Raw genomic sequence first — 17015 nt, 5'->3', positions numbered from 1 at the left:
AAGGCAATACTGACGTTTCAAGTCCACAAAGTTCCGGGATCAGAGGGTGTATCACAGAAAGCAATATTCCGTCCCCACCCCTGCTAACACTGCCCTGGAGAACAATACATGGCACTAGATACTGCAACGGGCTACTGGGAAAGCCAGCAGCCTTCTTCTGAAAGATGAGTGAATTTGGGAACATACAATCAGTGGAGAAAAACGCCATGTTAATAAACGGAGGTGGAGAATTCTGATATTCCCCACTACAGCCATCTAACAGTGCTGAACAAATGAGAAATGATGTCCAGCTTTATTTTGTGTATGGTGGCTTTAAGGGAAAATGAAAGTCCCAAGTTCTTAGGCAGAGTTCCCATAGACTTCACAGGGAGGTTTGCCTGAATAAGTGCAAAGCATGTTCCTCTCCGGGAGCTGGGCCACCCGCAGAAGAAAAACGTATGACTAGTGCTGGCTAATGGAGTTACTTGCTCACCTCCAGAGATGGAGCGGGCTGTACTATAGAAATGAAGGTAGTGGGTTCAAACCTTCTTGGTGACTTAAGGGATGGGGGAGGTTAATGACATAAGAAATAAGTAAGAAAAAGGTGCAAGGAGTTGGGAGTTTGACTATTTGTCAGTAGGAACCACTGTTCCTCTGGCAAGAAGGTTTTCTCCTTGTACGATTTGGCATTGGCAACAGTGGGAGCAGGAGCTAAAAAATAATCCATAGAAGGTGACAGTTTAATCTCTCCAGCAGTATAACCAACCTATGGGCTGTTACACAGCGTGGAAGGAGATGGTATCCCTCCACCCAAATGATTGCACAAATATAGTCCCTCTTTTTTTTTTTTTTTTCCTCAGAGGCATCAGCTTCTTCCAAAATTGAAACTCTGGGGAGGAGAAGATGCTAGAGGGGGAAATAACGACTGCTGCCCCCATCACCGCCTGGTAACTTTGTTGTGACTAAAAAGATCCATTGAGAGAGAACCCTGATTTCTGCTCAACTCAGAGAGTGAATCCTAAAAAACATCAAAATCGGGGGCTAAAAGCTCCTGAAAAATGGGGTCAAAGATGATTCGACCTCGAGGAACAGAGCAGACACGCGCCGCTTTTTCCTAACCTTGTTACGCTTGGCAGGTACCGTGCATGTTGCCTGGAGAACGAGAACATTAACCGCCCTTACAAGGAGGTGCAAGGCGTGGTGTGGGAGCCAGCACCAAAGGAGGCCCGGGACGCCTTGGTAACACTGCATTCCCAGCTGGGATGTCAGTTGCAGGGACTGACCTGGGACCTCTGGTTCTAAAAAGCACAAGCCACTACTGCCCAAGCAAGAAGACCAAAGTTAGGTAGCTAACACTGCAGTGGGCTCAATAACCTCTGTCTATGGCCCAGCCCCCACTAAAATGGGACAAAGTGCTACACTGAGTGGGTTACACCTCTGGGAGAAGGAGGATTAACATGGCAGCGCTGGATGAAGTTAGGGAGAAGAAAAGGTCACCGGACCTGATCTGAGACAGGGGATTTCTCTTTAAAAGGGGACTCTATACAAATAAATACATACGACAGCCATGGCCCGAACGAACGACTGCTTATAACAACAGTTACAGCCGTGCCTGGCGCCCCAAAGCACGGACACTATATACACACAGCACCTCTAAAATACAGCTGCCTTGGGGAGGGCAATGCACAGCAGCACTACACAGGAACCGGAGAGTGGCATTTGGCCACAGGTAAAGAGGCAAACTCCTTCTCTTAGACAAAGTGCCCAGGATAGTACAGGACAGACGGGGGCTTCCCTGAAAGACTTACATGTATGGCATTCGGAGGAGGGACAGGAACAGCTGATTCTGCATTCAAACCATTGATCACAGGGAGTCTACCCCTGTGCAGACCCCACTAGCATCCCTTCTGGTTAGATTTGGACAGTTACCCTGCTAGATTCTTCATAAGGGGATACGACGTTGAATTTCTACTTCCCTGTTTTCCACCGAGTGGTCCAGCCATTACAGGCCTGGCTCTGTCCCCCTGCTCCTTGGGTAGTCATTAAGCCCAGGGCGCATTAAGAGCAAGATGCTACTTTTGTCTTCTTTTCCCTCCAAGATTCAGTCCAATTCAACTCCCGACTCTACTTCTCTTCCCATCCCCTGCCTGTTTTTGGTTAGCCACCTATCCCACCAAGTCTGTATTGCCCCTTTTTCATTCCATCCTTCTGGCATTTATTTAATTTAAAAGAAACAAATACATATGAAACAAGAGGAGAACAAGGGCTGGTCCTGGGATGAGTGCTGGCAGCTGGGCTCCTTTGCTTTGTTGAATGGGGGTGTGCATGCCCCATGGTGATTCATGCACTAAGGGAAGGTGTTGGTACGGTACTGGAGCGTCTCCTCGAGGGAGTGGAGATTTCACATTCATTTCACCGGTATGGCAAAGTCAGTTCACTTGTCCTTCAAGGTGCATTACATTCAAGAGCTATTGCAAACCACAGCGAGGAGGTGGGGCAGAGGGGCAGATCATCTCGCCCCGTAGGGTCTCTCGGGTTTGGTTATTTGAGTTAAATGAACCTCCTCTGGCCCCCAATGTTTCTGTTCCCCTCCAGACTTTGGGAAATGAAACAGGGTCTGGCTGCTCCGAGCCTTAGCTCTCTCGTGGGTCGCTGTACTGGAGCTCCGAGTTGAATACTTCCTTGTACAGGGGCGGAAAGTTCATAGCGGTCTCTGGATGCAGGAGCCGGAAAAACTCCAACTTGTCCAAGTGCAGGTTGCAGATGGTTTTCATCAAGGGCAGCTTGGAAATCATCTGCAGGGGAAGGAAGTGAGATTTGGGCTTGCGATCAGCATTGCTGTGCACCAGCCATGCCCAAGCTTTGCAGTCACTGGATGGGGCTTAGCTAGACGCGGCGTGGTGTCATGACAGCGAGGCGGCTACAGCAGCGTGAACCCCTGAAGATGGTGAGCTGCGCCTGGGTGATTGCCTCTGGGAACGGACCAAGGCTGAGAGGCACCAGGTCAAGCCCCGTTTTGAACTGGTGCAATGCATCTATCCTAGGGGCTTGCTGTTCTCAGGGGGAAATGATTTGGCTCCCCCTGGGGCCTGGGAATTAAAGGGAGCAGCTGGGCTGGTTTTCAACAGCCCTGAAAATCTATGGCTGAGGTTTCCTCCTGCCCGCCCGAAGGTACCGTAACCACTCGATCCTGAGAGTCACAAACGAGCCCTTGCACTACAGATGGCTGATACGTAAACCTCATCCACACCTGGAACTCGAACCCTAACCCCTCCATTCTTAACGCACAGGCCTCTTGCACTTGAGTGAGAGGAGAACTTCCTTGGGCAGTCCCTGCGGCAGGTTCCACTGTAATTAAGTAACAAAGCTCACCCCAGGCTGTGGGAGAATTCTGCGGTGATGCTCTGCCCCCTCCCAGCCCAGGGCTGTATGTCAGGCCAGAATCAACCTTGATGAAGCGCTGTTAGAAAGGACGTAGCCCGTTCACTCAGTGCTAGAGGCCTTGTGCTGTGCACGGTTAGAAGATTCTAATGGCCTTAACATTTAGAAAGTGAGACCTATTCCCATAGGACCTAGTGAAGCCAGCCAATGCAAGAGGATCTCTACGGTCTGTCCACCAGGGTCTTTGTCTAGTTTAGTTGTAAAATTCCCCAGGAGTAAGGCTACCCTCCCCCACTGAGAGCCAATTGTCCTCAGTAGCGGGACCATTTTCCCTTGATGTTCAGCCCTTGTTTTTTCCTTAGTGTAATTCCACCCCCGTTCCGCCTGGCTGCTCCCAGTCAGCTCCGTTACCTTCGAGAGCTTATCCTCACTGGAGTGTTTCTTCTGGATCTCGTGCTGCAGGGCTATGTAGATCTTGTCCTGGAGCTTCTGCACCTTCTTGGATTCCGTGAGCCAAGGGCGATCTGCAAATCAATAGCCAAAGCTCACGTCAGCCCTGGGAAATGGCTCGGAATCCTGCATAGCACGGCAACGCTGCGGGGAGGGGGTATTTCCTTAACTGATTTTCCTGCCCTTCATATGCAGGGAGCTACAGGTCACTACTTTGCTTTGTGATCATTGCCCCTCCGCCCCCAGTGACACCACTCGCTTGCCCTCGCACAAGTGTCTTGGCTGGAGAGGGCTCCAAATTCAGATCTGGTGGGAAGTGGAAAAAAGGGGACGGGGGGAAGGGGATTCAGTACACAACTTAAGGTTACAAGGATTTTCCACTGGACCATTGGTCTGACATGCTGCCTCTGTTGGTGGCCAATGCCTGATGCTTGAGAACAATTTAGCCCAACTAGCACCCAACTGTGTACAGGGGCAGTTCTTTCCTGACCCCAGCAGCCATCAGTTTTACACCCTGAAGCATGAGAGTGCCATAGACTCCATCAGCAGCCAGATCAGAGCCATGCGTTTCGTTTGCTCCACCTGACAATGATCTTAGTGGGTCTTCAATTTCTCTGATAAAGCTTAGGGTTAACTCCCCAGAATCACAGCCAGAACACTCTCTCCTGGAGCTTGCAGCTCTGCGAGCTCCTTGAATGCAGAACAGACATTGCCATTCGCCTGTCTCCCTCTGCACCTACCTGGAGAGAGCAGGACGGCTGCAGTGAACAGTGCAATCTCCTCGTCTGAGAGCTGTAGCCGGCACAGGTTCCTCCCGAGCTCGAAGACGGCGTTGATAAGGTCGTCGCAGCCTAAAGAGAAGACATGGGAATGAGAAGCACATCACGTCCCAGTGCAGCAGACCCCTTTGCTGCAAGAAATTTGCCTCTGTCCCCACAGGGCAACTCCTGCTCGCAACAACAGCCAAGTCTCTGGGCTCCTCTCCTGGAGCAGGAGAAGAAAGGGAGTCACTTAGAAGGCTCCCGGAGACTAAGCAGGCAAATGGGGAGGAACCCAGCAGGTCTCCAATAAAAGAATCCCTGCATCACAAGCCAAAGGCATTGGAGTGAATGCCACCTCCGCATTGCCCTGCACCACTGCCAATGCCCATTAAAATCAAAGGGTGCAGGGTCCACCCTTGTGGATCCCACTGCAGGACTGGGGCCTACACGTCCACTGGGGCCCAGACTGAGACCCATCGGCTTGCGGCACAAAGAACAACCAGCCATTAGCTGGATACACCTTTGAGAGGCACCAGATCTAGGCTGGGGTCAGAATGACAGCCTAGAGCCCATTAGCCACTGGCCCATTTGCTAGCCAGCCTCTGAGAATATAAACTATGAGATTCTGCAAGAAGAGGTGCTAGACAGTTAGGGAGACAAGAGGACAAGACTCAGTGACTTTCATTATGTTCCTAAATCCCCTAGGTGCTTCTGATGCTTTCCCCCTTACTCCTTGCCATGAAGTTAATGCAGTGACTGGACCTTTCCTGTTGGAGTCACTGCTATGTTTTCACCATAAGAAGCTTTAAAGAAGAGTCATAAACTCACCCCCATCACCCCGCGAGGACAAAAGCGAACAAACCAGCTCTTACCAAGCGACTTGAACATCTGCATGCCGCCGTATTTCCCCTCGAAGAGCACCATGTTATTTAAAGGGTTGAATGCCCGAATCATTCGGATCAGAAGCACTTCCAGGCAACCTAATGCAGGCAGAAAGACAACAGACAACGAGGAGGAGGAGGGAAAGGAGGAGGGTCAGGGAGCATTTCCGTCATCCAAGGACAAAAAAAAAAAAAAAAAAAATCCAGACCAATAATCCCGCCATTCCCAATTCAAGTGTAAATTCCAAATTATTTTTTAAAGTGTTTAAAAAAATCCCAATTTTTTTTTTAAAAGAGCAATTTGTGACCATGATATTTCAGCAAAGGGAAATATGACCCAGTCAGTTAGCAACGGAAAGCAGAGATCAAATGATCAATGTAACGGTGGGTTACAAAGAAAGGAGCAGGTGAAAACAAAATAAAAAAATGGAAGGAAAAAATGAAGAGGTTAGTTAGATTCCATGTGCTAAGACATAGAAACTAGCAGCAATTGGTTTTAAGTGTAGCAGCATGCATGGAACTTAGAGGGAGGACCATGGGTTGCAGGAGGGAGGACATTGGTGAGGAACCAATGCAGGTGGCTATATAAACAGATGTAGCCAGGAGGTGCCCAGCTATCTGTATTGTCTCTCACAACCATGGATGGATGTGGGGGTGTTACGACAGTGGTATGGCTGTGCTCTAGGAAGCTGGGTTACTGGGAGATGACTAACCCAGGATTGCCCAACTCGCAGTTAGCCCGCACTGAAGACGTGGCCTGATTCTCCATCGTCACCCAACCCCTCGTGTGGTGGTTTACATCAGGACAAAATGGACGGATGCTTTTCCCTGGTGTAAATGTCAGTGCAATGGAGAATCAGACCCGGGGGAGCGTAACACCAAATTTTGACTCCCCAAGCCCGCAGACTGATCTGCTAGCATGGACCTGACTGGAGGATCGGGGCCTTCCTGTGTGAAAATCTAACAGGAAGGGAGTGTCGGGGACTGTACATGAGATGAGGGCTCTCAATGGTAAACAATCATCTGTACACAATCAGAAAGCACACGGGATTGGCTGCAGGCCCCAGGGTCGGAGGATCCTCCCTTCACTGTTCTTTCTCAGTAGCAAAAGTGCACAGATGTTCCTGTACTTCTGCTGTAGTTTATAAATGGCAGTGAAAGCAGAGTTTTGCATTTTAAGCCAGTCCCGATGGGTTGGGATTACGCCAACACTCAACGCAAACAAAAAACTAACTCGAGACTTTGGAGTGGAATACAAAAGCAAAGTGGATTAATCTGTTTTCCCCCGAGAGCTGAATATAGCACAGAAAGCCAATGAGCACCATCCATTCTCTTAAATGCACCAAGGGGTTCTTAGAAACTCTCTTTGCTGATTCCTAAAAAGAACAACTTTTAACCTGGCACTTTCCCGATGAGATTCACTGCCCTTAAAACAAAAAAAACAACAAAACAGTGGACAGCTGGAGGTAAGCTAGTATCCAGCCATAAGGAAACGCTCCCACCAATTCAAATTGGCTGCTAAGAGTCCATCAAGAGACCTGTTATATTGGCTGAATGAACAACTGTAGCTTCATCATTTGGACCTGATCTCATTCAAGTCAATGGCAAAACTCCCCTCAACTTCAGTGGGTGCAGGACTGTTTCCTTTAAGGGTGTGACCTTGCAGATACAATGCAGACCAGGGCCACCCTTGTGACCTGGGAACCTGAAGGCTTGGAGATTATTGCTACTTTGACCTCTACCTCTTTGGGGCAGGACGGCAGCTTACACAGGGGGACCTCATCTGTGAGTGGGGCTCGAAGGCCCTCCTGCAATCCATATCAGAGATAATAATAATAAAAGTGGATTCTACGCTTGGCTCTGGCTGCTGGAATAATTCTAGAGGGGAGAAGGTCAGAGCCGTCACATTAGAGTTCAGAGAGGAGCAGTAGTTGCAGTAATGGGAAATCTGACCCTCCAGCGTGGGGTTAGTGGCTGAGCCAGTCAGGAAAGGTGACTTAATTCCCAGGAAAACGTAGACAAGAACAAAGAGCGCGTCATTTTCACGGATATTTTTCTTCAAAAGTTTTCTGGGTTTTCAATTAAAAATTTCAGCAACATCCGACAATTCCCAGGGAAATGTCCACTTTGATGAAAAAGCCATTTTTGGTTGGAAACGCCCCCTCCCCCATTGCGAACGAAAAATTCCAACCCGCTTTAGTTAGTGCCTGAGAGCTGGAAAGTGAAACTGACTGGAAACCCAGGGCCTGATTCTTCAGTAGTTCTGGATAGTTATTTACACCAGTGGTACCAGCTCACAGCGGGATCATTTTATACCCGCTTTGCGCTGGCAAGAGAGAATCCGCGCTATTCAGGCCTAAAAGTGGATAAAACAGCCAGCATTGTCACTACAACATTTATACACTGCTGCAGATGTGTAGGGCACTGCTCAGACATTCACTAAGTCACCCTCACAACATCCCTGGGAGGTAGGTATGGGACACTGAGGCATGGAGAGGGGACGCGATTTGCCCCACGAGTCATTGGCTGAATCAGTATTAGAACTCCGGTCCTTTCTGACTATGAGGGCAAAGATACCTAAGAGACGGATGCTGTGAGAACTAGCTAGATTCACAAAGGTTTTCAGAAGGGCTGAGCATCTGCAGCCCCCATTGACACAGCTGGAGTTGGAGCACTGCTGAAGATCAGGCCCCTAGGAAGCAGAGATGGAAGAAATTTATCAGGTCTCGTCCAGGATTATCGGTGCAAAATTGTTTCCTTCTGTCTATTCCTTAGTGGTCATGGGGTGAGAGGGGGATTCCCAGGGGTTAAGAGGTTGGATCTGAAATGCACTTGGATGCTTATGGGAGCTGGAAGCTGCAGAGAGACACACTTAGTACCCCTCAAGATCCCAACGCCCCTGTACTTGTGGGGAGTGGGGGCACTGAAAACCAGACCTGGATCCAAAATCTGTTGCTTTTTCTGAGGTTCTTAGTGAGCCAAAGCGAAACTCTGGATCTGAACCACTCCAAACCCGGTGGGGGCTGAACTCCAGACATAGACATTAATAGTTGAACCCATCTACATGCAGGACCTTTAATAAAGGTCAGGCCCACGTGTGGACCTGGGAATGGGGAAAGCTTGGTGAATAGAGGGATTGTGGCTTTTCCCTGACTCGGCTAATCCCTGAGCATTCCCAGCCTGGCACCCTGGGATGCGTTACCTCTGGAGGTAACGGACCATCAAGGCTGTGGCTCTACATGATCCTGGTTCTCCGCCCCAGGCGCCTTCACGTTTCCTGTTCTCTCTCCCTTACCCAGCACCACCAGCTGCTGGTTGTGATCAGAAAGAGACCAGGCAGGAAGACTTGTCTCCAAGCTGGTTCTGGAGACGATAAGCTGCCCAGGCCACTGGGCTGACAGCAGAGAGGGTGTGTGTGCGTGTGCGCACTTCCATCTCTCCAGGAAGGGGTGGGTGCTGGGAGATGCCCCTCCCCTTATCGCCTCCCAAGCAGGAGAGCTAGTGAGGAGGCTCTTGAGTCAGGGGCCCCATGCTATGAGATTCCCCCTGGGCCTCCCACCATCACCAGTGGTTTCTGACGGGCTCCTTCATTGGCTCTGGGTTCCAGCTCCTGCCAGTTCTTGGGATCCTCCTCCCCACCCACTCCACCTGTCCACAGTGGGAAATGGGACCTGCGTGTGTCAAGAGGTAGGAGATTCGGGGGGGGGCAGCGGGGCTCAGTGTGTGCTAAGAAGGTGAGCCAGACCCACCTCAGTCTGGAAAAAGAGCGAGGAAGAAGAAGGGATGCAGATGGGGGGGAAGGTGAGGGTGAGTATGAGTAAGAGGGAGAAGTGTTGGTGGGGGAGAGAGGAGAGAAAAGCAAGGAGAGGGGAAGAGAGAGCAGAGAAGGGAAGGAATGAGGAAGTGGCCCTGTGGACGTCTCCCTGTTGAAATCCCAGGCTGAGCCTCCAGGAGGTTGGACTAGATGACCGCCTGAGGTCTCTTCCAACCCTAATCTTTCACGAGGCGCAACGCGGTGGGAAGAAGGCGGCTTTCAGCCATTCTTCAATCTGGGCTGCTCTGGGAAAGGCCCCGACGTAAAGCAGAGCAGCCCCAAGGGGCTCTAATGTACAGCAGCCTCTGGAGAGCAGCTTATGGGCTTCTCTATAGATCAGAGCAGCTCAGAATCTCCATAGTGCTCTGTGCTAAACTGCGCTGAAGCCTTTCACATTGGCTCCGCCCCCTCCCACCCTAGCCCCGCACCCACCCAGCACTGAGGTTCCGATGGGGGCATGTAAGGGCCAGTTAGGGGGCTGTGCCTGGCTCCTCAGCCCCTGGGGCACTAGGCCAGCCCCATTGTGCTGCCTGGGGACCAGGTCAGGGACCGGACTATCAATGCCTAGAAGTCTGGGGGGGATTTTGCTGCCCCAGCAGGGTGTGGGGAGGAACCTGTCTGCGCAGTGGGGTCTGTCTCCCCGCTCTCTTACCTGCTTTGAGGAGGATGATCTGGTCATTCTGGCAGAGCTCCATGAAGCCGTCGATGCGCTTGGCGAACTCCACCACGTACTGAATGGCGTTGGAGATCTGCAGGGAGCATTGCTGCCACATGGTCTCGCAGCTCTGTGAGCACAACAGGGGGCGAATCAGGCGCGGCCAGCTCCCTTCCACACATCACCCTCCCTCTCCCCCCCACAACATCACAGGGGACCAAGCACAGGGGCTCCTTTTTGTACTGTCCCATCATTAAACTTCAGATGAACGACACCTTGAAATAGAAGGGGCTTCACAGAGCCCTTAAAGCAGGGCTTTCACGCTGCCTGCAGACTCAGGCAGACATGTCTGCAGCAGTGACACTTGGTTCTGGGATATTACATCTATTTCATATATTAAGGCTAAAGGTGTCTGGTTCTCTCCCTACCACCCAATGTTCGCCCACCTCCTGAAATGTTAGCGTGGATTTTGGAGCTCAAGGAGATGGCTTCCGGAAAGAGCCCTGCCTTGCTGTGACAGAACCTGGTTCACCCCTGTCTCCACTCCCCTGCCCCCCAGGTGATGGTCTGGAACACCAGGGTACATGGCCTGGGGATTCTGCCACACCAACCCTAGGGCATGTGCACCCCACAAAGCTGTGCTCCCCCACTCGCAGATCCACGCCATGGGGTTCTGCTCCTAACCACAGGGTGGCCGCCTGCTCAGCCAATATCCCTCCCCTGACCCCATCCCCATGGGCTGCACAGCCTCTCCAGCTGGAAAGCTGCCAGCCCACTCCTAGGGCGCCACGTATGATGCAGCTGGCACCCTGAGACAGAGGGGTGTCCCATGACGAGCTCCCATACGTGTGCCCTGACCCCTGGGGACTGGGTATCTAGAGCAGCCTGTTGTGTGGGGCAGTGAGACACAGGCCCCGGGGCCTGGTAGGAAGCAGGGGGAAGTTACCTTGTTCTGAAAGCTCCTGATCTCCTCCTGAGTGTACAGCATCCATGCTAGCCTCTTGAGCTCCTCCGTTGTGTACTGGCAGGTCTCCAGGTGAGACTTGACTACGTTCTGAGCAATCCGGTCTGCCGAAGCAAGCACAAAGCACAGCTGAGACTCAAGGCCTGGGGCCTACGGAGGCAGCCAGGCTTCCTCAAAGGCAGGGCAGCCCCAGGGACAAATGCAGCGCATAGGCAGCCCCAGAGCTCCTGGCGCGTTGCCAGCATAGCCTCTGAGCTACGGATGTGTTGTGATGAGCTGTCGCGTGTCTGTATGTGCCACTGCCTTCTCCTGGGTGGAGTCAGAACTGATCCAGCTGGGTGTCTTAGGCCCTATAGTGCCAGTGGGGATTCTCTTTAGCTCAGGTGCAAGGGGCTTTGTGCTTTCAGAGCAGGAGGATCTGGGGTCTATCCTTGCTACAAAGTTCTTAGCTGCCTGAGGTTTGTTACAGGATTTGTGTGTTGTGAGTAAGCTGGAATTCAGGCAGTTGGCTGATCAGTGGGGTAGGGGCTGGACTGTAGCATAGCAGGGTGTGGGGCATGTTCTGGGTCTCAAGGACGTTAGGAGCTGAGTTTGGGGGGGGGGAGGGGACAATCTGCCTCCTGTCGCTGCTCGGTTCTGGTGGAAGTGGGAGAGGACAGTTCCTGCCACAGCTGCTCTACTCCTCCAAGGGCTTTCTCCCGCCTCCATCCTTCTAGCAAGGGCTGCATTAGCCTTGCATGGACACACTCCCATGCTTTAGGGGGGTGGGTGCCAGACTCACAGGGAGGGGACCGCAGGAGGCTCCAGGAGAGTGCAGGACCAGAGACTGGGAGTCCCCACTTTATCTTCTGCTATCAGCATGTAGCCCCCGCCCCTCGGTTTAGGGGCGGTCCCACATGAGATGATAGCCTACTACTGCTCCCATCTAGCAGAAATGCTCCTTTAGCTCAAGCATAGAGGCCTGTGCTTTCAGTGCTGGAGGTCTGGGGGACAGTCCCACCTATGAGTGGTTGCTCTGAGCCCTGCAAAATTCAGCTCATGCCTTCTCTCATGTCTGAGATGTGGCGGAGGGGGCAGGTACTGACCGATCTCGAGCATCGAAATGTCTGAGGCGAGCTGGCTGCCCTCCAGGGTGCTGTGGGCAAAGAGGCCGGGCTCCAGCATCAGCTCGTAGATGGACTCCTGTTTGATGAGCTTGGCATCGCTGACGTCCATGCTGGACTGGTCGGGTGAGGGCTGGGCCGAGGTCAGGAGGTCCAGATTGTAGTAGGTGCTGCCTCCATCAGGGGTGAGCGGGAAGTCAAAGAGGAGCCCGTCCGACAGCAGGGAGATGTCGTCCAGGTCCGAGACCCCGCTGCTCACGCTGGTGGGGTAGACCCGTGCCAGGACCTCGGAGTCATCCTTGGAGACCCTGTTCTGTTCCTGGTTCTGCTGGTGCTTCTGTACTTCTGCATACAGGCTGTCCCGCTGCTTCTTGGACATGCGGCCGAACTTCACCGCTGGGGAGAAGGAAGCAGGCCGGTAGGTATGGGTGCGTGGATGGCAGTGGCAAACGAAGGGTTAACAACAACTCCACTGCCCGCCCCCAGGCAGTGGCCAGAGGAGTAGGAGGGGGGCAGGGCAAAGCCCTGGGGCTCCAGGGCTGGGGAGATTATTTTGGTACATTCCGATGATGGGATGTTCCCCCCCACACTTTGATTAGCAGCAGCAAGCAGAGGCCCCAGCTGGGATCAGGGCCCCCACTGTGGTAGATGCTGAGTACACAGCTAGGGGGACAGTCCCTGCTCCAAGGAGCTTACAGCTGAAACCGACGAGACTTACCCAAGGTCCCTGGCACAGCCAGGAATTCAAGAGTCCTGGCTCACAGCCTATTCCCCACTGAGCAGCCCAGCCTGCAACTCCCTGATTCCCCAGGGGCCCAGCTGACCCCCAGGCCTTGGGAGCAGACTCACCGTCACGCGACATGCCCAGCGCCAGACATTTCTGCAGGCGGCAGTGCTGGCACCGGTTCCGGTTGGTCCGGTCGATCAGACAGTTCCTCTGGCGCGAGCAGGAGTAGCTGGCGTTATTCTGCTGGCTTCTCCGGAAGAAACCCTGCACGGAAAGGACGGGTCAAAAAAGGGGTGTGTGTGGGGGGATCCCCCACGTGGTCTCCACCTGCCTGGGGAGTGACTGGAGGAGGGGTCTTCCGAGGGCGGGGGCACCTGGCCCATCCCAACCTAAGCTTGTTCCTGGGGAGACGGTCTCCTGTGCTTTGTCCAGCCTTGGCCCACACACAATGGGACTGTTCCAGAGTGGGGAGGGAGCAATGCCAGACCCAGGGGAGGGATGAATTGGTGGGGGAGGGAACTCGGCCAGCGGTGGTGCTAGTAGGATGGTGACCAGAGCCAGGGAGGTGCCATGCGATTTATTCCCAGGCAGCTCAACCAGCGTATCCGGCTCCTGCCCGGCAATGCTCCTAGACTGGGACCTTCAATGGGAGCTGACGTCTAGCTGGCGTCGGCTCCTTTGCAAACCCCTACCCCCGTGCTGGGCGAGCAGACAGCTCACGCCAAAGAGGTTTGTAAACCATCCCCTGAATCATCAGGCTGGGAATGCCCAATTCCTTACACCTGCCGAGTGCCAGGGCCGGACAGAGCCCATCGCTTACCTTACAGCCTTCACAGGTGATGACGCCGTAGTGAATCCCCGAAGACTTGTCTCCGCAGATCTTACACGGGATCACTTCGATTTGGGCTGCAGCCAGGAGGGGAACAAAACAGACAAGCCAGGGTCAGTTCACTGCGGCGTCTCTCTCTCTAGAGGACAGAGCAGTTAAGACACTTGGACCTCGTGCGGAGACAGGGACCTCGCAGAGCTTTACAAACAGACATTAACGAAACCTTCTGGGAGGTGGGTAGCATCATCCCTGTCTTGAGGGAAACTGAGGCGCAGGGCTGTGACTTGCTCAAGGTCAGCCAGCAGGCCAGCAATGGAGCTGGGAACAGAACCCAGGCTTGCTAATCCTGTACTCTAGTCAGTAGATCCCACTGTTTAAACCCTCTGAAATGATCCTCTTACGAGTCCAGCCCTCCTGCTCAGCACACCTGGGAAACAAGCAACACTAACTACTTAGCTCGGCAAGCAGACGCTCTCTTCCCAGCCTCACTCCAAGCACCGCAAGACCCCGCCTAGGCCCTGTTCCAAGTGGCCACAGGATCCCTCCAGATTTTCCTCTTCCTTATTCCTGATGGTGAGTGAGGAGGCTGAGGGGCTCATTAACACTTGGCTTGATTCTGTACCTGTGCTAGTTGCACTCATAGTCATAAGTGGATCTGAGCACTCGGAAGGGACGGATCTCCGCCTGCGTGGATCCCACACACCTGCCCTGCCTGGGTCTCTTTGCAGGGACTGAATCCTGGAACCTCTCCATCTAAATGCCCATATTAAACATCCAGACCTGCTCCACCCACTAGTGAGAGACAAAGTGCTACTCTGCGCTAGCCTGAGGTACACACCCAGGTGCAGTCTGTCTGCAGCGCTTAAATGGCCACTTTTCTCCATCTTTTTTATGGCAGGCTATCAATCAGCCTTGCAAGTATTTGAAGTCCTCTTCATCTCCTCTTTTCCAAACTAAACACACCCAGTTCCTTCAGCCTTTGCTCACAGGGCTTGTGTTCCATCCCTTGGATCAACTTGGTCAGCCACCTCTGGATCCTCTCCAGTTTCTCTACATCCTTTCTATACATTGATGACCAAAACTGGACACATTTCTCCAGCTGAGGCCTAACCAGCGCAGAGGAGGGCGGTACTATCACCTCCTGTGGCCATGCGTGGCCTCTGTTCATACAACCTAAAATTGCATTTGCTTTTTTTGCAAGTTGAGGTGGTGATCCACCATAACTCCCAGAACCTTGCACAGCCATTGCCACCAACAGCATGGAAGTCCTGAGCTGCCTCAGGGGTATAGATGTACAAGAATTACAGACCATTGGGACAGCGTGCTCAATAGCGGGGATCGAAGGGGATCCAGAACCTGGGTTACCTGCCTCGATAGGATACAGTACAGGAGCAGAGGATGAATCAGTACAGTGAATAGGGCTGCAATTCCCAACATGCTCAGGAGATGGTAGTGACGTGCTGTTCCCAGCCATTAGGAGCTCTAGGCTGGATTATAGCTGGGTGGGTGCGTGAAGGGAAAGATCTCACTCTTAGCAGCGGTCGCAAGGCAAGGACAAGGATTTCACAGCTCAGCTGCACAAAGACTCGCTGCCCCCTGACCTCCAACACCCACCCCTCCAGAGCCACATCTGCCTGTGCTGAAACTGGCTCCCCAGCCCCCTCCCCTCCCCATAGCTACCAGTTCCCGGTACGGGGCTGCCCTGCATGTCCCGGACACGGGGTAACGTGCCAGGTGTACCAGCAAGCACTGGTGGTGCTTCAATCCCTAGGCCTTCTCCTTCTGGGTGGGCTCCCATTGTCTGCACACGCAGCTAGCAGGGAAGGGTCGAGCAGGGGCGAAATGGGGCAGGTCCCAGAGGCCATGGGTGTAGTTAGTTGCAGGCACCGGCTATAATCAGTCAAAGGCAACAGAGAATGCAGAAGGGTGCTGCAGTTTCATGGCTCAAAAGGCCTCCTGGAGGGGGAATCCCCTATGTCCCCTGTAAGTGTCCCCAACGTTGCAAGAGGGAGGGCTGGAGCTAAAAGAACTTGGCTTGTTTAGCCTAAGTAAAAGGAGAGCAAGAGGAGCTCAGATCGCTCTCTATAAACACATCAGAGGGATAAATACCAGGCAGGAAGAGGATTATTTAAATTTAGCACCAATGTGGACACAAGAATAAATGGAGATAAACTGGCTAGCAACAAGTTTAGACTTGAAATTAGGTGAAAGTTTCTAACCATCAGAGGATGGAAGTCCTGGAACAGCCTCCTAAAGGGGCACTGGGGGGCAAAAAACCTACCGGGCTTCGAGCCTGAGTGTGACAAGTTTACGGAGGGGGTGGTATGAAGGGATGGCCTACAAAGGCGTGTGGCCCATCGGCGACAGCCAGTAGCAAAAATCCCCACCGGCTGGAGATGGGACCCTAGAGGGGGAGGGGCTCTGAGTTACTGCAGAGAATTATCTCCCAGGTATCTGCCTGGCTGGTCTTGCCCATATGCTCAAGGTCTAGCTGATTGCCATGTGTGGGGGTAGGAAGGAATTTCCCCCTCTGGTCAGACTGGCAGAGACCCTGGGGGGTTTTTGCCTTCCTCTGCACCATGGAGCCGGGCCACTTGCAGGTTTAAACTAGTGTTAGTGGTGGATTCTCTGTAACTTGACGTTTTTTAACCACGATTTGAGGACGTCAGTAACTCAACCAGAGGTTGGGGGTCTCTTACGGGTGAGATCAGACTAGATGACCATGATAGTCCCTGAAAGTCTATCAGTGTGCAGGGGAGCCTGGGCTGAGGCTGCTGGACACAGACAGACCCTGTGGTCCTCTCTGGCTCTCTAGCTGGCAGCCTAGGGTCACTACACAGGGCAGCCCGAAGGCCCAGCCTGGATCCGGCAGCCGCGGACTGGGATTGCTGACTGCACTGTAGTTCTGGGGGGCGCTGCCAGCAAGCCCAGTCCCCACAGGATGTCAAACTACCCCTGCAAGCCCTTTGTGTCCTGGGGTGCCCCCTGGTGTTTGTGTGCATGACGCCTTTCACGCCATCTCTGCTGGTTGGCTTGTCTCGGGGATAGAGCACTGGGACTCAAGTCACCTGGGTTCTAGCCCCAGCTCTGCTGCTGGATGACGCTGGGCAAGCCACCTCCCCTCCCCCTGCCTCAGTTTCCTCATCTGCAAAATGAATGATACTGCCCTCCTTGGTAAAGTGCTTTCAGATCTAGAAACGAGAAGTGCTATGAGAGCTAAGTATTACGGTATTTATTTGCACTGCAGTAGCACCAGGAACCCTAGTCACAGACCAGGACTCCACTGTGCTAGGTGCTGCACAAACACAAGAAAAGATGGTCCCTGCCTCGAAGAGCTTACGGTCCAAGTATAAGATAAGAGACAACACAGACAGACAGGGGAGCACAAGGAAACAATGAGCCAATAGCAACAAGCCATCTCTGCTGCAGCTGAAGTCATTCGGGTGTCCCTGGTGTGGTGGCTGGCCTGCC

The 17015-nt window shown here is 52.9% G+C and overlaps 1 protein-coding gene across 1 annotated transcript in view; it reads right to left on the bottom strand.

The window, feature by feature from the left end:
* Window positions 1–1097: 1097 nt before the first annotated feature.
* Window positions 1098–17015, bottom strand: part of LOC127040033 (nuclear receptor ROR-beta-like) — a 37460-nt gene continuing 21542 nt past the window's right edge. Inside the window, exons 2-10 of the mRNA XM_050933782.1 lie at window positions 13536–13621; window positions 12838–12979; window positions 11971–12384; window positions 10868–10989; window positions 9919–10051; window positions 5444–5551; window positions 4551–4661; window positions 3772–3884; window positions 1098–2774 (exon numbers count right to left, since the gene is read on the bottom strand). Coding sequence (XP_050789739.1) covers window positions 2613–2774; window positions 3772–3884; window positions 4551–4661; window positions 5444–5551; window positions 9919–10051; window positions 10868–10989; window positions 11971–12384; window positions 12838–12979; window positions 13536–13621 — 1391 coding nt within the window. The 3' untranslated portion in view covers window positions 1098–2612. The remainder of the gene's footprint in view (window positions 2775–3771; window positions 3885–4550; window positions 4662–5443; window positions 5552–9918; window positions 10052–10867; window positions 10990–11970; window positions 12385–12837; window positions 12980–13535; window positions 13622–17015) is intronic.

Source organism: Gopherus flavomarginatus, chromosome 24, assembly GCF_025201925.1.
Source record: "Gopherus flavomarginatus isolate rGopFla2 chromosome 24, rGopFla2.mat.asm, whole genome shotgun sequence".
Taxonomy (NCBI): domain Eukaryota; kingdom Metazoa; phylum Chordata; order Testudines; family Testudinidae; genus Gopherus; species Gopherus flavomarginatus.
This window is presented reverse-complemented; position numbering and strand designations above follow the sequence as displayed.